Raw genomic sequence first — 18,915 nt, 5'->3', positions numbered from 1 at the left:
ATGCAAACAGTCACTTTTGTTATACTTGACAAGTTCACATGTTCCCCCCGATTTGGTAGTCTACATGCAAATAATATGAAGGAAGTGCACAAACTAACAGCAGTGGGAAAATAGGTGTACTTGATAAAAGGAACAATGGTGTTGCTTACTGAATGATTGCTAATTTATGGTGTCTTCTGTTTTGACAAATGCATGTCTAAATGTCTAAATGCAGTTGTAGAAGAAGTACTCTTAATTTACTCAGCCTACCCTAAGTAAAAGTAGCTACTACTGTATACTATGCCTATAATGCAGAAATACTCTGTTACAAGTAAAAGTCCTGCGTTTAAAATGTTAGCATTAAGCATTAACATTTACTTAAAGTACCAAAATGTACTCCTCGTGCAAAATGGCCCCCACATATAAATCATGTAGGCCATATCGTGTCACTTTAATCATGATGCTGCTGGGTAGTTTGTGAGTTTCCCTCTACGGATCGGTAAGAAGAAGAAGAAGTAGAAGAATTCCTTAATTTGTCCCGCAATGGGGAAATTAAATTTCCACTCTTAAAGTAAAGGTAAAGTCTTATTGATAAAATATCATCTCTGAATTTAGTAGGTAGGTAACTAGTCTTGAGTAAATGTCACCTAAAAGAAAATAGTTCTCAAAATAGACTGCATGTATGTATGAGTTTTACAAAATTCTACGGTATATTAAACACTTTTAAAGGTGTGTCCACTTACAGTCCTCCTTACAGTACCCCCTGTGGTAAATGCATATGACTTTGGTTTACTTTGTACATGTTGGGTACAATGGAGAATCATTTAGCTCTATTTGTGGTGGTCGCATCATTGGAAAATTAAATTCAACAGCAACATCTTTTAGCAGAAATAGTATCCTCCGCATTGCTCTGGATACTCCTGGTAGGGGTTGTAATGAGCATAGCAGCCTGTAGGAGCTGCTATAAGGACATTAGACATTGAGTGCTAATGGAAGACAATAACATAACATAAATAAGACACAGAGCTGTGCAACACCTTCTTTCCAGGCATGATTTATTGAAAACACACCAAATTTATACTCTACAAACCAGTATTTTTCCGTTATGTTTAACAAGCGTAATATTTGCCTCTGGGTATTAGTAAAATTAACATAATACATTCTGTCACTGTGGCATCGCTTCTGCTCGCTACGAAAGCATTAACAACTTTACTCCTCTAAGGAAATCAAACCATTATTTGAATGAATATCTTTTTCAAAGTTTATAATACAATGTGATACAAGGCAGAAACCCACCAACAGTCTATACTAGTAGGGGTCGAGGGGGACAGTGGGGTGGGGGTGCAGGATGAATGAATGAGTGAGTTGAGTGGAGGAAAAAGAGAGGGAGGTTCACACAGGAGGAGAAGGGAGGGGGGCGACAGACTGGAGAGAGAACGGTTCAAAGGGAGGAATAAAGTTATATAAAACACACTTATCTTTATCTACCATGGAAAAGGTTAAGGCACATGATAGGTACAAACACATCTGCTACTGAGTAGTACAGTTACTTTATTTTGACGGTCTTGAATCAGTTATATCTACACGGGTAGGTTTGAGTCCATGTGTGTTTGAGTCCATTTCTTTTACAGCACAGTTAATTGGGTATTTATTTTGTGAATGTACAACGCGCTGTACATCCACAAAACCAAAACCCACTTTCACGATTGCGTGTAAGTACAACTCCAGATCCTTTGGTTGTGGTAGTGCTGAGTGCAGTCAGGAATAGACAGTCATATGGGTCATTGTTGAGAGGGTTCAATATTGTCCAATGAAAGCACACACTTCTGAGGACACACGAAAGGGATGCTGGGTATTATTAGAACTTTTTTTTGTAAACTCTGAAATTAAAAATTTATACAGTACGTTTTTTTTGTAGTTTATTGATTTTTACCACAACATACATCTTTGTAAACACTGTAAAATATGCAAGCTTTATAAAGTCACATACGTCACAAAGAAAAAAATCAGACTTCAATGCAGGCACATGCCGTTCACCTTGATGACGCATGAGTGATACCGACTCGGATTGGATTCTCTGTCGGCTGGAAAGGAGACTGTACACGTTCTCACTGGATTGAGTATGAAGTCTCACCAAGCGCGAGAAAAAGGGCAATATGATTCTGTACCTCTCTGCTTTTCTTAATTTCAACTGCCCACCCTAAAACGTTGTAAAAATATATACTATATGACCAAACTTGATGTTTTGTTTTTGTACAGTGTGATGCAACTCTTTTCTCTTTTCATCCACATCCACTCGTCCCTCCTATACTCTCTTCTTGCGCATGTATGAATTAGTTAATATCCAAATGACACCACAAAAAACTGGCACTTGGAAAGAATAGAATATAAACATCTGTACAGTTTTCTTCATGCTCATGACTGTATATTTCTCTTTAAGATGCACCGGTGAAGAAGGGTTCAGGGTTAGCGGTAACTTGGTCTGAATGCCTCGGGAAGAAAAATTAGGGAACCTTTTAATAACACTGCTGTCTTTTGTCTGTCGCATTAGCTTTCTGACCTCTGACCCCTCCAGGGTGTCTGGTTCAAAGATGCAGGGGCTGTGAGACAACACGTAACTCATCACCTTTAGAAAGAACACTGCAGATAAACCTTTTTTATGTAACTTTTTTTTGACAAATACAAAATATAAATAGGTTAGCGTCGGCGTAACTCGACAATATTTGACACACATTTAAGTTACGTGGTTATTTCTTGTTTACAAACATGGTGAGCCTTTATCAAATGAGATGTGCTTTCGAAACAATGTGATATTAATATACAACTAAGAAGTCGGTAATTTTTGTTGTTTTTTTCCCCTTCATTTTTCTATTTTTTCTTTTTTTAACCCTAATATACATTTATATAAAAACCCAACAAAAATGCTTTTAGATCTATCCTTTCAACAAGAGAACAACCCTCCACCTCTCTTTTCAAAAACACATATCATTTATAAACAAAATGCCTTAAATCCTCTTTAATACACATCATTGACAAAGAGCAACCAGCCAGGAAACACGCGAAACTGCGTCTCAACACAAGTAACCACAGCTCTGCGAGTGAGGGTCAACATCTTGACCACAATGCAATGGAAACACTTTGTTTCCATTTTAGCGTACTTTTGCGATGCAGTGTGAACAGAAACTGTTACTCCATCTGATTTACACACTATGTCACTTTCCTTTCTCCAGACCACAACTTGCAGACTCCTCACTTTAACATCAATTACTTTAAACCACTTTTGATTTCAAAGCATCTCAGTGCGCTTTTTTTTTTTAAACAAACACAGTGAACCAATGCAAGTCTATGAGAGCAGACTGCTGGGTGTACATGTTTATCCACTATGCTACAGCTCTTTCCGGCCTCTGTTTCTCATCTTCGACTTCCTCGTGTCCATCCCACCAATCTGAAAACAAACATTCTGTGACCTTCAAACACACCAGTCCATACCTGTTCACATCAAAATACCAACGCTTGACAACAAACCAAAAGCAAAATTATCCAAAACCCACCAAACTTAAGCAGGAACATCTTCCAGATGTGAAAACCAAAATGAAAAAAAAACATACATTTTGCATTTCATCTTCCACAGGTTCCCTTCCAAGACACTTTTCTATTCACTTCCTTCTCCACACTTTGTCCGCCCTTCATACGTCCAGTCCTTCACCAGCACTGGCCTCTGTCCGTTACTTGCCGCCGGTAGAGCTCAACAAGAGTCAACACTGTAAAATTCACATGATGTCCAGTGGGAATGTAGATATGAGAAAGTAGTAACTTTTTATTATTATTTTTTTCTTTTCTGAAAAGCATGAGAATGCTGGCTGCTGCTGGGTAGTTGCTGTTGTGATCATTTGAGTATTTTTCTTTAAATCCTCTTTTCTGTACAAAGTCCAACTCCAAAGACGAGCTCCATGTGAAATGGCAGTGATGATATGAGAGATCCTCCTCTAGCTGGGGTGTCGTTATTTTAAGCCTGGAGCACGTGGACGAGAGAGAAAAATATTAGATAAAACATCTTTACAGTTTGAAATGACAATGGAGAGTTCCAGTGCAGAAGGCTACACTGTAAAAATGCAACCATGACAAACAATAACTTTTGTACTATACAGCAATTTAAAGGATAAACTGTGTTTTCCATTTAAAGCTAATACATTAGCCTAAGCAACTTTCCAAAACTGTTATATATCAATATAACATATGTGATGTTCAGATTGTTGTGTTCTTTGGGTGACATAACATTATGTCACGTGCTGATTTACTGCTTGCTTGGCTGCCCCCAAGTGGCCAAAAAATGTGTTTATGCAACTTTAAACACAGCTTAATCACGAGAAGTACAGTTCTACTTGATATTTGCATTAAAACGTTACTCAAACCGTAATAAATAGAGCACTTGTTGGGGTCTATGTTCAGCTACAGCTACAACTGACATGCTTGCAAGTGGACCTAAGAAACACAATTTATCAGGCTTTAATTACACAGATCATTCTTATTACTAGGTTCAATTAATTGTTGTTTTAGGTCTTTTCATGGGACGAAAAGAAAAAGCAAGCATATCATCAGCCTTTTACTTAAACATGTTTTCTTTTGTTTTACCAGTAACCACATTTTGTCATCAATGGATGTGAATTTCGAGTGGAACTCTCCAGTTGTACTTTCACGTCAGACAGCGTGACAGGCAGCTGGCATTATCACAGTACATGACAAATCACACACCCTGTCAATGCTCCAGATGGCAAATGGAGGCAAGAGACAGCAAAACAGATGCTTAATGTGATGGAGGAAATCCTGCATGTGCTCAATGAAGTGAAAATGACTTACCTGATGGTTCAATCGTAATATTAACTAGAATAAGTTGTTTTTACTACAGGGATGGTATTATAATAAATACCACACATCACACCACTCTATCTCTAAAGAGTCTGTGATGTATTTCCTATGATAATGCAATGGATGGAGATGAAAGCAGTGTGCAGATGGTCACTGACAAAGATGACTGAGATAAGGAGATGACGATGAGGAAGACAGTGAGGTCTGACAAGAGGCACAGGAGAGGACAACGGCGCTAAGAGAGGAGATGAATGCTACCGAGTAATGACAGCTACTGAAGCTCACCCAGAACAGTTTGCAGCTTTGCAAAAGTCACTTAGTGGGACGTTAAATAGTGGGTAAGTTTGGGAAAGTCAGTTTCAGTCGAACATCGTTTGACAAACATTTACAATTCAATCACATATGTACAGGTTTAAGGGCATTACTAGTTTAGCCCCAAAGCAATTTCAGTCAAAAGCAACCAGACTTGGTTATTCGTCTAGGACAGGGCTTCCCAATCCTGCCCCGAAGGGCCACTGTTCTGCATGTTTTAGGTTTCTCCCTGCTCTAACACACTTGAGTCTAACGATTTTTAAACCTGTGACAAGCTACAGCTGCTTGAACGAGCACATTGTTAGATTCAGGTGTGTTAGAGCAGAGAGAAACCCAAAACATGCAGGACAGTGGCACTCCAGGAGCAGGGTTGGGCCGCCCTTGTCCAGGAAGACGTTTCACCTCTCATCCAGGAGGCTTCATCAGTTCATGTACGCATCTGACCAGGCTGGGACTGGTCCAACTATCTGGTGTGGAGGTATTTAATGTATTTAAAATTTTCACAGGCCGATGATGTCACTGGAACCCTTTATGCTTGGTGGGAAGTTGGTTTCGACTCCGTTACTGCTACTGTCCCAGCCTGGTCAGATGCGTACATGGACTGATGAAGCCTCCTGGATGAGAGGTGAAACATCTTCCTAGACAAATAACCAAGTCCAGTTGCTTTTGACTGAAATTGCATCGGGGATAACGATGACCTGGAGAAATGAGAACATTTACAGGAAGATTACTAGTTTAGATTTATGTCATTGTGACTCTGTGAATGTAACACGCCTTACAGCTAAGGTGCATAAACACGAGCAAATGAACAATTCAGATGCTCTTGGATGCAGGAGGGTGTTCTAACAAAATATAATGTCTACTGGAGAGAGAAAAAGCAGCAGTTTCAACAGAAAGCCTTCATTAGTGGTTGTAGTTATTATAGCTTTCTGGTGAAACATGCTTGATTCTCTCTCAATCCCAAAGAGAAGCTTTAACTTATATGGAAATATGATAATCTAAGTTACATAAGAAGCCTCTTAGCAATCATTTATTCCATGAATGTTAACACAAAATATTCAAATCAACTACTTCAGACCTCAAAATGCATGTAAACGGAATTGATGTGAGCTCCCCCTTCATTATATCTCTGCCTTGGATATATTATGGGTTGAGTTGATAATGTGTGAGTTTGTGCGTGTGCACATTATGTGTGTTGGCTTCCATCATCGACTCATCAACTTACATGAATTATTTATCTGAAGTTATCTTGGACTCACATGTAGACAGATAAGAGATTCTGTGTTTGTGTGTGTGTTTTTTTCTTTCTCCCTACTGCTTTTCATTTAGGGATAACTCCCTGGAGAATCCATCTGAAATGCAGAGGGATGATTCCCCTTCATCATGTGCCATCAATATCAGCAGAGGTTGTCAGCGGAAGCAGTGAATGAAGCTAGGCGTACATTTTAATCAGACAGGTGGTACTGAACAACGACCAAAGCCTGTCCACAATCTACATTTGTCATGTTTTTCCATCATACAATGGTACAGGTTGACCACCCTGAGTGGCAAAATGTGGATGTTCCTTAGTTACCGTTGCTACACCTGTCAAGTTTTCTGTTCCCACACGTCACATAATGCAGTTAGCCATAATAGCATGGGCATTTTACATTTTGAGAAGCCTGATATAGTATGTGTTTTTTATTTCTTTTCTTGTTTTAAAGATTATTTTGTTGGCTTTAATGCCATACTTTAAGGGGCAGCTGAAGGTTGATAGGAAATGGAGTAGAGAGTCACATATTTTTCAATCAAGCTAGTGTTAGCTCAATGAGTTGGTTATAAATAACACAATTGTTACTCACTTCTAATATAATCATGATATGCTGTTTAGCTTACATACTTGTTACTATTTTCAAACTGTATGTTTACACTTTTCTTGTTACTGACTTTCAGGATGAGGACTAACCAGCGTGATACTATGAGTTTAGTCGGGGTTGCTAGGATACATTGCAGAGCTGCAAATGTTTCCCAATAACTCTGAAATAGTAATATACAGTGGATGTACAAGTCATGAACAGAGCCTTTCTTGAAATGTTACCCCACAAAATAGTAAATGATATGCTCCTCGGCTTTGGAACAAACGCACAGTTACTGCGTGGGTAAACTAGGTGGTAAGCTAGTTAGACAGGCGTGCTAACATACACACAACTTGAACTTTTGCTCTTGTGGTTTGGGGTTTCTGGATTTTTTTTATCACACTACAAACTCTTTAAATGCTGCGTGTCTCTTACTACAGCTTCATGCAAACCGCTTCAACATGTGGAGAAATCTTAAGCTTGACGCACGTTTTGTGCTTAGTCATCTGAACAATCGATGTTCGTAGAAGAAGATTAGCGAACGGTCAATTCAAGTTTGACAAAAGAGGGATATTTTAATAAAAACGTACCCTTGGATAGTATGTCGCTTGGACTTCGACATCGAATTGTCACTGTTTTTCACAGGTTTTCTCTGGTGCAATAGGTTTTGTAATGTGACTTTTTGAAGCACCATCTCTCCTTCAATCTGCACTTGAAAGTGTGTGCAACCTAACAACCAGTGTGAATATGAAGTAGTCAAACAAAATGGTTGAATTTGTGATATCCTACAAAAAAAAATTGAACTGCAAGATAGTTCAGTGAAAAGAACAAGGTGACTTCTGCAGCTTACTGCTCTGGGTGCAGGGTGACAGCAGGCTCCATGATACATTGTGAGGTTGACAGGAACACAGGCGGAAACGACAAACAAACAGGGAATGGAAAGGATGCTACAATGCAACCCAAAAAAGTGAAGGTTGTTATTTTTGTTGTTATTATTCCAGACCTACCATGCATGCATTTAGACCCAGGAGTCAACAGGCTGGGGCTTAACATCACAAGCGTCCACCAGACTGACCGCAGGCCTGTTACTCCTGATATAGTGTTTCCTATTTGTGTCATTCTGTGGCCAAAGGAGGACGAGTTAAAAAAACACAGCAAAACAAAAGAGGTCAATACATTTCACAAATACAGGCACGTACACACACTCAAGCACACTCACACACACACACACACACACACACACACACACACACACACACACACACACGCACACACACAGAGGATCAGAGAAGCCAGTGTTAGTTCCCTGCCTTCAGGATAGCTTTGGGAGGAAGTCAGAGTGATTTCAAAACATGCAAATGAAAGAGGGAGATAGCAGCATCAAGAGCCAAGTTGCATTCAAAGCGGGCAGAACACCTCTGGGAAACTCAGACGGCAGATTTAGAAGACATCTTTCGAAGCCCTGTACACTCTGAAGACAAACACGGCTGTTTGCTTTGATTACTTCTGTCTGTGGCTTCTGAGCTGGTTAAAGTTTTTGCCCTGTCAAGGTATGACTGTAGAACTTCAGCTCTACTGTAACTTCCGTAGTAGTTGACCTAAATATGATGAAGAGTAGGTGTTGAGTACTGAAGCTGCCAATAGCTGCTGTTTCACTGCTGTACGTTGCTGCTACATTAGCTGCTTTATTTAATCTTAAGACAGGAAGAAATTTGCACTTGCTTTGGGGCAAATTAATATGTTTTCAGAAGTCGTGTATGGAGAGATAAAGAGGTGCAATAATTCTCTTAGCTCTGAATTTGAGGGCAATATTTGGTTCCATTTGAATTCTTTGCTCCACACCAACAGAAAAGACATTGGTTATAATAAAACTCAACACTGAAAATAAAAACTGTAAGAGAAAGATGAAGATCTTGTTTATGCAGAACTCCAGCGGTTTGACGTCTGACAAGACGTGGGTCAGAGGTGGCGCGAAACTTAAACTTTCAACCAGAGAGGTCGGTAAAACGTTGCTTTTCTGTTCCCCTCTTGACAAAACAAATCACTGCAGCACCTTTAACTTCACAGAGAAAAGACATTCTGAAATGCAACCGGAAAAATGTTTTTATCAGCTGCGTGTGAGTGGATTTGGCTGTTAAAAGGATGAAGAAGACAACTGTTGCTAATACCATCTGTACGATAAACTGTCGTTGTCGTAACAATAGTGTACTGTTCACATGGCTAATGAAATTAAATCTTCCACTAATATTCCTGTTAACATGCAGCTATGCAAACATGCAAAACATTTTTTTTCAAAGCCTTGCACTGTCGGCGGACTTGTTTGAAAGTGTGGACACACCATCCATTTTTCATTCCTACAACCGCCTCCTTGAAAAGGTCAATGTTGCGGTGATCGCGCCTATTCAAAAAGCTGTTGGCATCTAAGTCTTTCATATTGTTTAATAGTTGGGGTTTTTCTTCTTCTGACCAGAAATGTGGGCTTTTCTTTGGGCATTCATCTTTACCCAAATTGTTGACTAGGTGGTTTGTGATCAACAACCAGAGCGATGAAAAGAGCTGACCATTAGCCGTACAGCCAACAGCTGCTGACAATTGACATAAACTGCAGTAAACACCCCGATTCAAATGTATTTGAATGTGCTGTGTACATGTCCAAAGAATGTTCCTGAAACCCAAATAATACTAGCATGTCCCACATGTCTGCATTGGAAAATGCTATATTTGGGTAAAAGCCAGTATGGGCTGTAACAAATTGTATCCATTCTGAGTAGTAGTGGAATATAAGTGTGCACGTTAACATAGTTAGAGAGTGCAAAACGCTGCCATTTTCAGAAAGGATAGGCATTCTAGCGATTTATCTAAACCCCCATGCTCTCAATGTGCTCTCTCAGATGTGCTATGCTACACAGATATAACAGAAAGAAAGGCAGAGACATGAAGACCCAGCTTTAGACTCTAAAGCAAGGCTGTGTATTCAAAAACGAGAGAATCGTAAGAGATAAATCACACCTTTGTTCAATTCAATCTTTACTGGGTCTGGTATGACCAGCTAGCTACTGTGAGCTTACGTGAGCAAACGATAGGTAGATGTTGCTTAGTAACTGACACCACTGAGTCAGGTCACCAACTTCATGACTCTTGTACTACTGTTGCACTTGTACCATCGTTATATTACATTTCATAATTTTACTGTCACCCCATAATAAGACACTGTTAAGTAAAGGTTACAAAGGCTCACTTGGAGATACTGAATTTTCTGTAATAATTACACTCATGTTTTAACAAACTCTCGTAAACTATACTTAAACACTAATAAAACGTGAATAATTGCATTTCATATAAAAAGCAAACCCCCCCAGATTATTAACTGGACTATTAACTCTGCTCCAGACATATCTTCCACCCCGACTTTGCCTCAGAAAGATTTTTAAGAGGTGGTTTTAACCTGTGTGGATAAGAGACTTATGCTAAACTGACTTTAATGGACTCTTTATTGCATTCATTTTTACAATCCCACGGGGGGAGATTCTTTTCATCTAGCACGAGAAGTAGATCAAAAATAAACTACAGAAAGTACTCGACAGTCATCTGACACACGCCAGCCCGTCCTCTGAGGCCATTATCCTGTGACTCCTCTTTGAGGATGCAAAGCCAATCAGCTCAACAAGAAACAAACTTTGGCTGCAGTGCGAAAGCGGCTGTATAATCAGCAGACGACCACTTGATAATGCAGCAGTCTGTTCATTGCCAAGGCGAGGGTCGTCTCCACGAGGGGCTGTTGTTGGCGGTTCTTTTAATCAGTCTCAGATTAATTACTCTACAGACGCCAAAAGCTTACACTCAATTAACTGGTGGCTCTCAGATCTGAGGCTGTCCACAGTGCTGAGCTGCGGCGGGCAACATTTACGGAGAATGACAACTCGCAGCCTCTTTAAAGAATCGATAGGATTAAGAGCCTCTAATGAGGACCACCACAGAAAACAAGGAGAGAGGGAAAAACAGAGACACAGACGGAGAGAGGTAAAGAGACAACATTTCAATGAGACATCATTATTTCATCCTCTATCCCCCGGGAGTGCAGCAGAGGTCTGGCTGTACCTTTAACGGCTCCTGTTCTGTCTGGTCCACTGAGCCGTCCACTGTTTTGTATTTGCAGTCCTTGTCCCTCTGGTCAATGGTGGAGTAACCATCTAAAGAGATCAGAGAACAACAGTCAGTTTTCCCCTCTGTCCTCGAGCGTAAAAACTGTGATTGATAATGAGTGGTGTTGTTTTAGCCCGTGAGGAGTGACAGGCTGAAACTATGAGAGCGAAAGTTGTTGGACACAGAAAAGTAGACTAAACAGCGCATTCCTAGCCCGTGCTCGTCTAAACTTTCGGACACTCACGTTATTTACCGCCACAGTAGGTTTAAAACAAACCAGATGAAATATCTGCAAGTGGTTTTTGACCCTGTCCTCCTAACTGTCTCTAAAAATGCACTCTCAAATATTCCAGCTAACACACAGTGGCCCTCATTTATCAAACGAACGTAAGGCAGAAAAGAGTGCGTACGACCATTTCCTGGCAAACTTCGGCATTTATCAATTTGGACGTGGCGTGTGCTACGATCAAATCTCACGTCAGGTCTGAGATTGTGTGCGCAAATTGTGTGGGCGGGGCCTCAGAACCAGGAATATTTAAGGGCGCAACATGTTAATGACGATCGAATTCAGCCGCCGCATTTATCAAGGCCCGCTCATTCATACGCTGAGATTGGTCCGATACGAATGTTTCATAAATCACACGTGGGTCCTTTCCTACGACCATTTCTGCGCTCAGATCTGCGCCCGTTTTCACGCAAGATTGATAAATGAGGCCCAGTATGTGTCAAGCATTTCAGAGACGGGACTCAACCCCAGCATTTAAAAGTGAAGCTGACTGTATTTGGTTCCACGTTTAGGAGGAGTTGAAATATTTTTATCAACATTTGTCACCTTGAAAATCACCCCTATCATAGCAAAGACTTAGGAAAGTTCTGCAGATGCAAAAGAAAGCACGCGCCTCCTCCTGCAGACTTCACTGCCGTAAGGAAAATGTAGCTTTGCAAAAGTAATTGGGTCAACAACAGTTTCAGCAGGAATGAAAACCAAACTGATGAGTCGCACAGTTAAGGCTCCCCAGTTTCATTCATTTCTCCACCGTGCAGCATAAAATGGATCCATTAAAAGTGTGGTGTTATTTATCTATTGCTCCATTAAAGGAACACTTGTATGAGGTACTACTCAATACTGCGTGTGTGTTACCTTCAGTAGATGACAGCTTTTAAAGTTGTGCTAACCATCTACTGTAGGTAATACACTGACGGTGGAGAAATACCTCATACAACCCAGCCTCAAAAAGCCAAACCCTCCCTCTGATTCACTCCCCTTAAGACTTTGGAGGTATATTCATGTTGTTGTGGTGCATTTCTCAGTACTGAGTAAGATTACACACACGTAGTTTTCCCCATCTTTAAAGTCTCTTAAGTCAACAGGAGGTGTATAGTGTAGCTAAATTATCACTGAGTGTGCGGTATTGCACTATACATACAAAAAGTTCTATCATTGTCATATTGTCATTGTAAAACTATGTGATTGGATTGAGCTGTTCAGTATATGTCACACTGCTAAATCTTTATTTTAAATTACAAAATGGGCACCAACCAACGTCAGAGTCGAACCTGCAGCCACTGGCCGCCCCTACACACATTCATTTCTTAAGTGGCTTCCTGTATTTACTTTCTGGTATATACCATCACAGGTTTTAGGCTATTTATTAATTTTGCCATCAAAGTTTCACACAGATAACTGCAAATGAAGCCTACACTACTGCCGACTGCCTTTTGAACTTCACCCCTGTCTAATATTATTCAAAAAAATCTAAAGTAAGAGCGCCGACAGATTCTCTCCTGGGAGTCCTTCTCCTCCTTCAAAGTCAGTGTAGGGTGCTTCATATGAGTAGGACTACTTCAGTCCTACTTTAATTTACTGCACAAGTCCTAGGAGGGATTCATAGACACTTGATAAATATGGGCCCAGATGCTTGTAGGTAAACCAGCATGATTTATGCTAAGAGTGTGTGTTTGTGTACCTCTAAAACGTTACTTGGCCAAAGCAAAAACTCTTGTCTATCTATCCCCTCCAAGAGTCTTAAGAGGTAAGAACGGAAAGACAAAGTTGATCAGAGTTTCAGTTTTATAGTTCGAACAACAGCAGGATTATTAACTGTGAGAGAAGCCCAGCGGAGGAGCTCTGCCTATGAAATATTAAGCCTTTTTATTTAAGTGGAGAACCACCCACGTCTTTTGGAGTTGAGCTTCTAATGACGGCCCACTTTGTACAAACATCTTGTCAAGAGAGAAGTCTTACACACAGCATCAAAGCGTCATGTCTGAAGTCTTCATAGTAGGATCAGAGTGTTCGGCTCTCAGATTAAAATTAACATCTTGGCAATGGTTAAAGAACGAGTGGAAGAAGTGTCCAATCAAACACACTGTTGGACACTGGAGAGAGATTAGAGGAGAGCTAGCTCTTCTTTGGCTAAGGGCGATCATGCATTCTGGCTCTTACCTGGACCCAGCTCATCCATAGGTATCATATCACAGCTGCCACATTTCCCGGTGCCTGAAAAGCATTCATATGCCATTTGTACAAACGCGACGCACAAACAAACTGAGTCATTGAGCCAAAACGCTGCTGCTTTTCAGGGTAATGGTTCTCGGCCAGTGATTGAATAATGCAAACTTAGAGTGGGCAGGCACGAGCACCGCGTTTCATGTGCATGTATGGATGCAAAGGAAAAGGGGGCACAAGGCCAAAAATCAGGATGTTAAACTGCTGCTATGCTATTGACTCCTCTGTCAAAGAGATGTTTGTTTTTGGGCCAACACTGCAAGTCCCACCCTCCCCCACACACATACTGCTGCTGTTATGGAAAACCTCTATCCCAGCTTTTTGATTGTGGATACAGCTAAACACACTTACATAAGGGCGGGGACATTTTCATTATCTCTCACCCTATTAAATAAATTTTAAACCCAAAACTAAAATAAATCAAAAACAAGGACATTTATTCATATTCCTTCAAAACTAACTTTTTGAGGGTTGAAGCTTTTGGTTTAACTGCAGCAGTATGCTTTTCAGAGCTCCGGCTCCCATTTCAGTTTTGACCCCTATGGTCGGCATCGTGCAACATAGAAGACGCCACAGCTTCACCACAGAGAGAGAGAGAGGGAGAGAGGGAGAGAGAGAGAGAGAGAGAGATAGAGAGAGAGAGAGAGAGAGAGAGAGGGAGAGAGAGAGAGAGAGGGAGAGAGGGAGAGAGAGAGAGAGAGAGAGAGAGTAGTGATGTGGCAAGCACTGTGCTTTAATATAGCCATGAGAAAAAAAGGATGTCCTCAGCCATGTGGACACAATCACACACTGTTTTAAAGGTACTGTAGGTGTTTTGTTTGAACCTGCTTTGAGGACTTTATGGGTGGGATGCTCACTGTCAGGACCAAGCCCCAACCACAGGGTTTTCCTGGTTGATCCAATATGGAAGTGCCAACAGTTCACCGAGTGGTCACTAGGGGCAGGTTTCAGGTTTCATAATAGAGCAGTTTCTCATTGACTCCCATGTTAAACAGGCCGTTTTCACAGCATCATTACAGCTGTTTAAGGCCTGGGACAAAAAAACATTCTAGTCTGTATGTTTCGGTCATATCCCCATGACAACACTTAGGAGGGTGAATTATTTTGTACATGGCTAGTTTTCATTTTATTGGAGGTCACAAATAATAATTAGCCACTGGCCCTCACTTTGTCGCATCCATGCCCTTTTTTGGTAAGAGGAAATGAGGCAGAGTCAAAGTCTGACAAGGCGACGTGGCGACTCCCGTAGACGAGTACGATTGGATCAAGTTGCGATAACAGACCTGGACCCGGAGGCTACGTCAATTTTTGATACAGTCTATGGTCAGGACTAATTTGTAAATGCCCAGACTTTTATTGTATTATTATTGTATTTACAGTAGTTTGACAGTTCATGCAGGGTTTCTTAAAGGGTAAACCTATAAATATTTTAGGTTTTTCTTGTTTTCAATAAACCCAATGAAAATGGCAAATATACCACTGAACCCAACTAACAAGTATAAGCTGTGTGGTCAACGTCTCATATATCTCATCTGACTCTGCTACAGACCTTCATTCTCACATCACTGAACCACATCACTGCACTGGGCGACGCGTTCCTTCATTAGGATGAACACGGGCACTGCCGTTAATTATATACTGTCCTGCTGCGGAAAATGCTCATTAGAGCACCAAATGTGTATTCATCCATGGCTGGAAATAGAAAATGGGAAAATGCATTATTTACTTAATTGTGAATAACATTTGCTGAAAAATACAGTGCCCTAGCTCTTTTTATGGATTTACATTGTCAGTAGGGACCGATGAGCTCGGGGCTGAGTGCCAGGGATAGGGAAGCTAAGTACTGAGAGACGGACTTAACCACTTCTGGTCTTTTCACAGGATTTAGTTACATTTCCTTGTCATTTTGCAGAGGAACCCTGGGGTCCCCTCTACCTTATCCCACCCACTTGGTCCTCTAAACAGGTGAAAACAGCTACAATCTCACACACACACACACACACACACATTAACTGACCTTGGTTCTTCTCCATCAGGGGTAGGGTGGTGTCGTCATAGCCTGGCTTGCCATTCTTGGTTGCTTTAGGGGTGACTGTCACCGTAGGCTGAGAGGGGAGGCGGAGCAAACAGCACGTGAACACAGCATCGCACAGCTCGAACAGGTACACGTAGAATGCCAAGTTCAGGTCGGAAGAGAATGACTGTTACGATTTTACTTAAGACACATATTAGAAGTTGACATCTGTAACTAACACCAACTTTGTGTCAGTTAGTAATGCCTTTAACGTGTTATATATTTTATACTCTGGTTCATACACATGCTGTGTTGTATTATGAAGATTTATCTCTTATTATTTTACATAATGAGGGCTGGCTCATGATGCTACTCATACTTTTTCCAAGCAAATACTGTTTTAAGAATCTTACCAACAGCACTTGATTGTATGTGCACACTAGTCTAATGCAGTGACATCCTATTGTACCTTAGAGGGACACTTTCACTGGCAAAGGGGTGTTTCTCAACAATTTGTCTAAATGTTTAAATCATATTCTCTAAGAACCAAATGACAATAACAATACTCAGGATCCAGATTATACGTGAGGGACAACTTCCACAAGATTACAGCGCTGTACCTGGAAGTGGCTTTTGTTCCAGCCGTCCTTGGTCAAAGCGTTCCTCAGCTCCTTATAACTCCAGACCGTCTGCAGCACGTGGGACGCCGCCTTAGTTTCACGAGCGGATTGGCTGAGGGGGCGCCACAAAAAGGAGGAAATAATACAGCAATTAAGTCAGAAGCCCCCGTCTAACCTCCAAACAGTGATGGCTGAGTGTGCTGGCGCGCAAATCAATCTCTTTATTCAAAGACGTCGAGTCCTCTGAGTGGCTCCAGGCTATAGTTTTTAATTCATAGCCAGATGAGTGCACATTTCCTTTCATTAGCTACCTCTGCGCCACCAGTATTAATTACATGTGGGCAGGGGCTTCACTTCAAAGAAAGATAATCTCATGCGGGTTAGAGGAAATGCAGCTATTTGGTCTGTGAGCTAACTATGTAGTATATTCATGCTAGTTAGAGTGACTCTGGTATGATCAATACTTCACCACTCAAGGACGAGCCTTTGAAAAGGGCTCTTGATCTGATATTTAACGCAGGGCTTCAGTTTGGAACAGCTGAAACTGTGGTAACATGAGCCACCTCTTGAAAACATCTGCCTTAATATCTGTTGGTTTTTCATTACCAGGTTGTTGTGGAGAGCTCAGGCTTTAAAGGAACGACTACACACTTACTTAAGTGTGCAAGCAGCAGCTTCGGAGCCCCCCATAACAATGCCTTACGCTACTGAAAGCCTGTTAATTAATGTGTGGAGGGAAGCGGTGTGTGTGTGGGCTCAGGCTTGTGAGAGTATAGTATTGTGGTAGCCACGTTAGGGCCATTAGAGACACATTACATGAATACTAATATAAAGGCTTGTGATGCTAATTACATTCAAGGTCATACTGTATATCCACACCTATTGCATGGTTCGTACGATTATGAATGTATAGTTAGTGTTTGGTTCAACGTCTGCAAAACAAACTGTGTGATCAACACAATTTAAAAACAGAACAAGTAAGTAAACAGAAAATCCCTAAAATTTACTGGACATAGTGAGTGTTGGGGTATAGTTAGCAATCTTAAGGCAGCTTATTTTGTGAATCAAAGGCAAACAGTTCAGCCAGTGTCGAGGGTATAATTGCGCATATGCAATTTGGGGCTGCCTCTGTAGAAAAAGTAGCCTAATTAATACGTGATAATCCAAAAATAACAAAACAAAATAAGTTTACAACCATTAATGCATCCAAACAAGACAGTCTGCTGGGTTAGATGCACTCAACCTAGGAATTGTTCCTCCTCACATGTTGTATATTGACATTAATACGTGATGATATTAATTCTCACCTGGTCCTGTTGATGGCAACCAGCTTCTCGATGGCCTGAGCCTGGGCGAGGGAGCGGGCGTTTTCGGAGCTGTCGGTGACAATCTCATGGATGGTGTTGAGGATGGCGACCACAGTGTCCTCCTCCAGGTTTTTGGCTGGTCGCTGCTGACCACTGGGCAGGTTGCTCACCAAGTCTCGCATGGCATAACTTCCTGTAAGGTGACGTGTTTTTAAAGGTTAACCAGGTGAAAGTTGTTTAGTGTGAAGTTATTGAAATATATCAGGTACAATATTGAAATGCCTGAACACTTTTTAGCAGACATGAGCACTCAGTCGTCCGGCTCCTTTAATCATTAGAGTAAAGATGAATTCTAGTTTTGTGAGCAATAACAAGGCTATGTGAAGCTATGTTTTGGTCACAGTACAAACAATAAAGATCCACTTCATTTGTGTCGATTTAAAACTAAAGTGCTTTTTGATGAAATCATAAATCAGCACGTGTGGTGTTACAAACGGTTCGTACCGATCAGGTCCTTGTTGCGGCGATCGATGGACAGGTTGCGCAGGGCAATGGACACAGCTCGGACCACCTTGTCGGAGTCGGAACGCAGCAGCTCCACCAGGATGGGGAGACCTTTCTCCTTACGCACCGTGGCTCGGATGTAGTTGGACCACTGGAGGGCAGACAGAGGGCGGGGTGTGACTGTGTTGACCTCTGGGACAGGCTGGGTGAGCGACTTCCTGTCTGGCATTCATGCAGACCTTCAGATTCCCAGTTGGGAGCTGCCCAGCACGACCACACATCTTTTTGATAGAACTCCACTGGAGGAGTCCAGGTCACCTCCATGAGGACATTTTTGAAACATGCCATCATGCTTACACACAGAAACAATACACACACACACGCTCAGTCATTCAGTCACTAGAAGACAGCTCGGCACTGCTTCCTCGGGCTTGACTAATTCCCAACATGACACAGCGGGGCTCTGAATGGACATGTGATATAATTTGTCTCAATTTAAACATTAGTAGATTTTACTTCTCATTTTTTTGTAACATGAAACATTAAGTTTGACATAAAAGGGTTGATCTTCTAAGCAGTGGTACCCCAAGAGATGTAATTAAGCAGAGGACAGACACAGCTGAACCACCAGGTGGCAGTAGTAAGCCTTAAGAAACAGATCAATCCAGTGGTACAGGACTAAGCAGTGGCAAAGAATGAGGAGGATTTTAGGAAGCAGCTCTGATATCCTCCTAGGGAACAGGGACACGCTTTGTCCAGATTTGACAGTGTGATGGGTTATAGGCTCCACAGGTTCCTGAGCCTTCTGATCAGCTCCGACTGGGGG

General features: G+C 41.3%; 1 protein-coding gene across 9 annotated transcripts in view; it reads right to left on the bottom strand.

Annotated features, from left to right (window-relative positions):
* Positions 1 to 1,032: 1,032 nt before the first annotated feature.
* The window catches only part of arvcfb (ARVCF delta catenin family member b), a 236,889-nt gene continuing 219,006 nt past the window's right edge, over positions 1,033 to 18,915 (bottom strand). For 8 of the 9 annotated variants that reach the window (XM_083912103.1, XM_083912100.1, XM_083912101.1 and 5 more), the window contains 7 exons: positions 18,090 to 18,240; positions 17,586 to 17,778; positions 16,279 to 16,390; positions 15,662 to 15,749; positions 11,091 to 11,182; positions 8,000 to 8,112; positions 1,033 to 3,991 (listed from right to left, as the gene is read on the bottom strand). In XM_083912103.1, coding sequence (XP_083768229.1) covers positions 8,011 to 8,112; positions 11,091 to 11,182; positions 15,662 to 15,749; positions 16,279 to 16,390; positions 17,586 to 17,778; positions 18,090 to 18,240 — 738 coding nt within the window. In that variant the 3' untranslated portion in view covers positions 1,033 to 3,991; positions 8,000 to 8,010. The remainder of the gene's footprint in view (positions 3,992 to 7,999; positions 8,113 to 11,090; positions 11,183 to 15,661; positions 15,750 to 16,278; positions 16,391 to 17,585; positions 17,779 to 18,089; positions 18,241 to 18,915) is intronic. The other variant, XM_083912104.1, reaches the window with a different exon arrangement.

Source organism: Echiichthys vipera (genome assembly GCF_963691815.1).
Source record: "Echiichthys vipera genome assembly, chromosome: 4".
Lineage (NCBI taxonomy): Eukaryota > Metazoa > Chordata > Actinopteri > Perciformes > Trachinidae > Echiichthys > Echiichthys vipera.
Note: the sequence above shows the minus strand (reverse complement) of the source record. Positions and strands in the feature narration are given on the sequence as shown.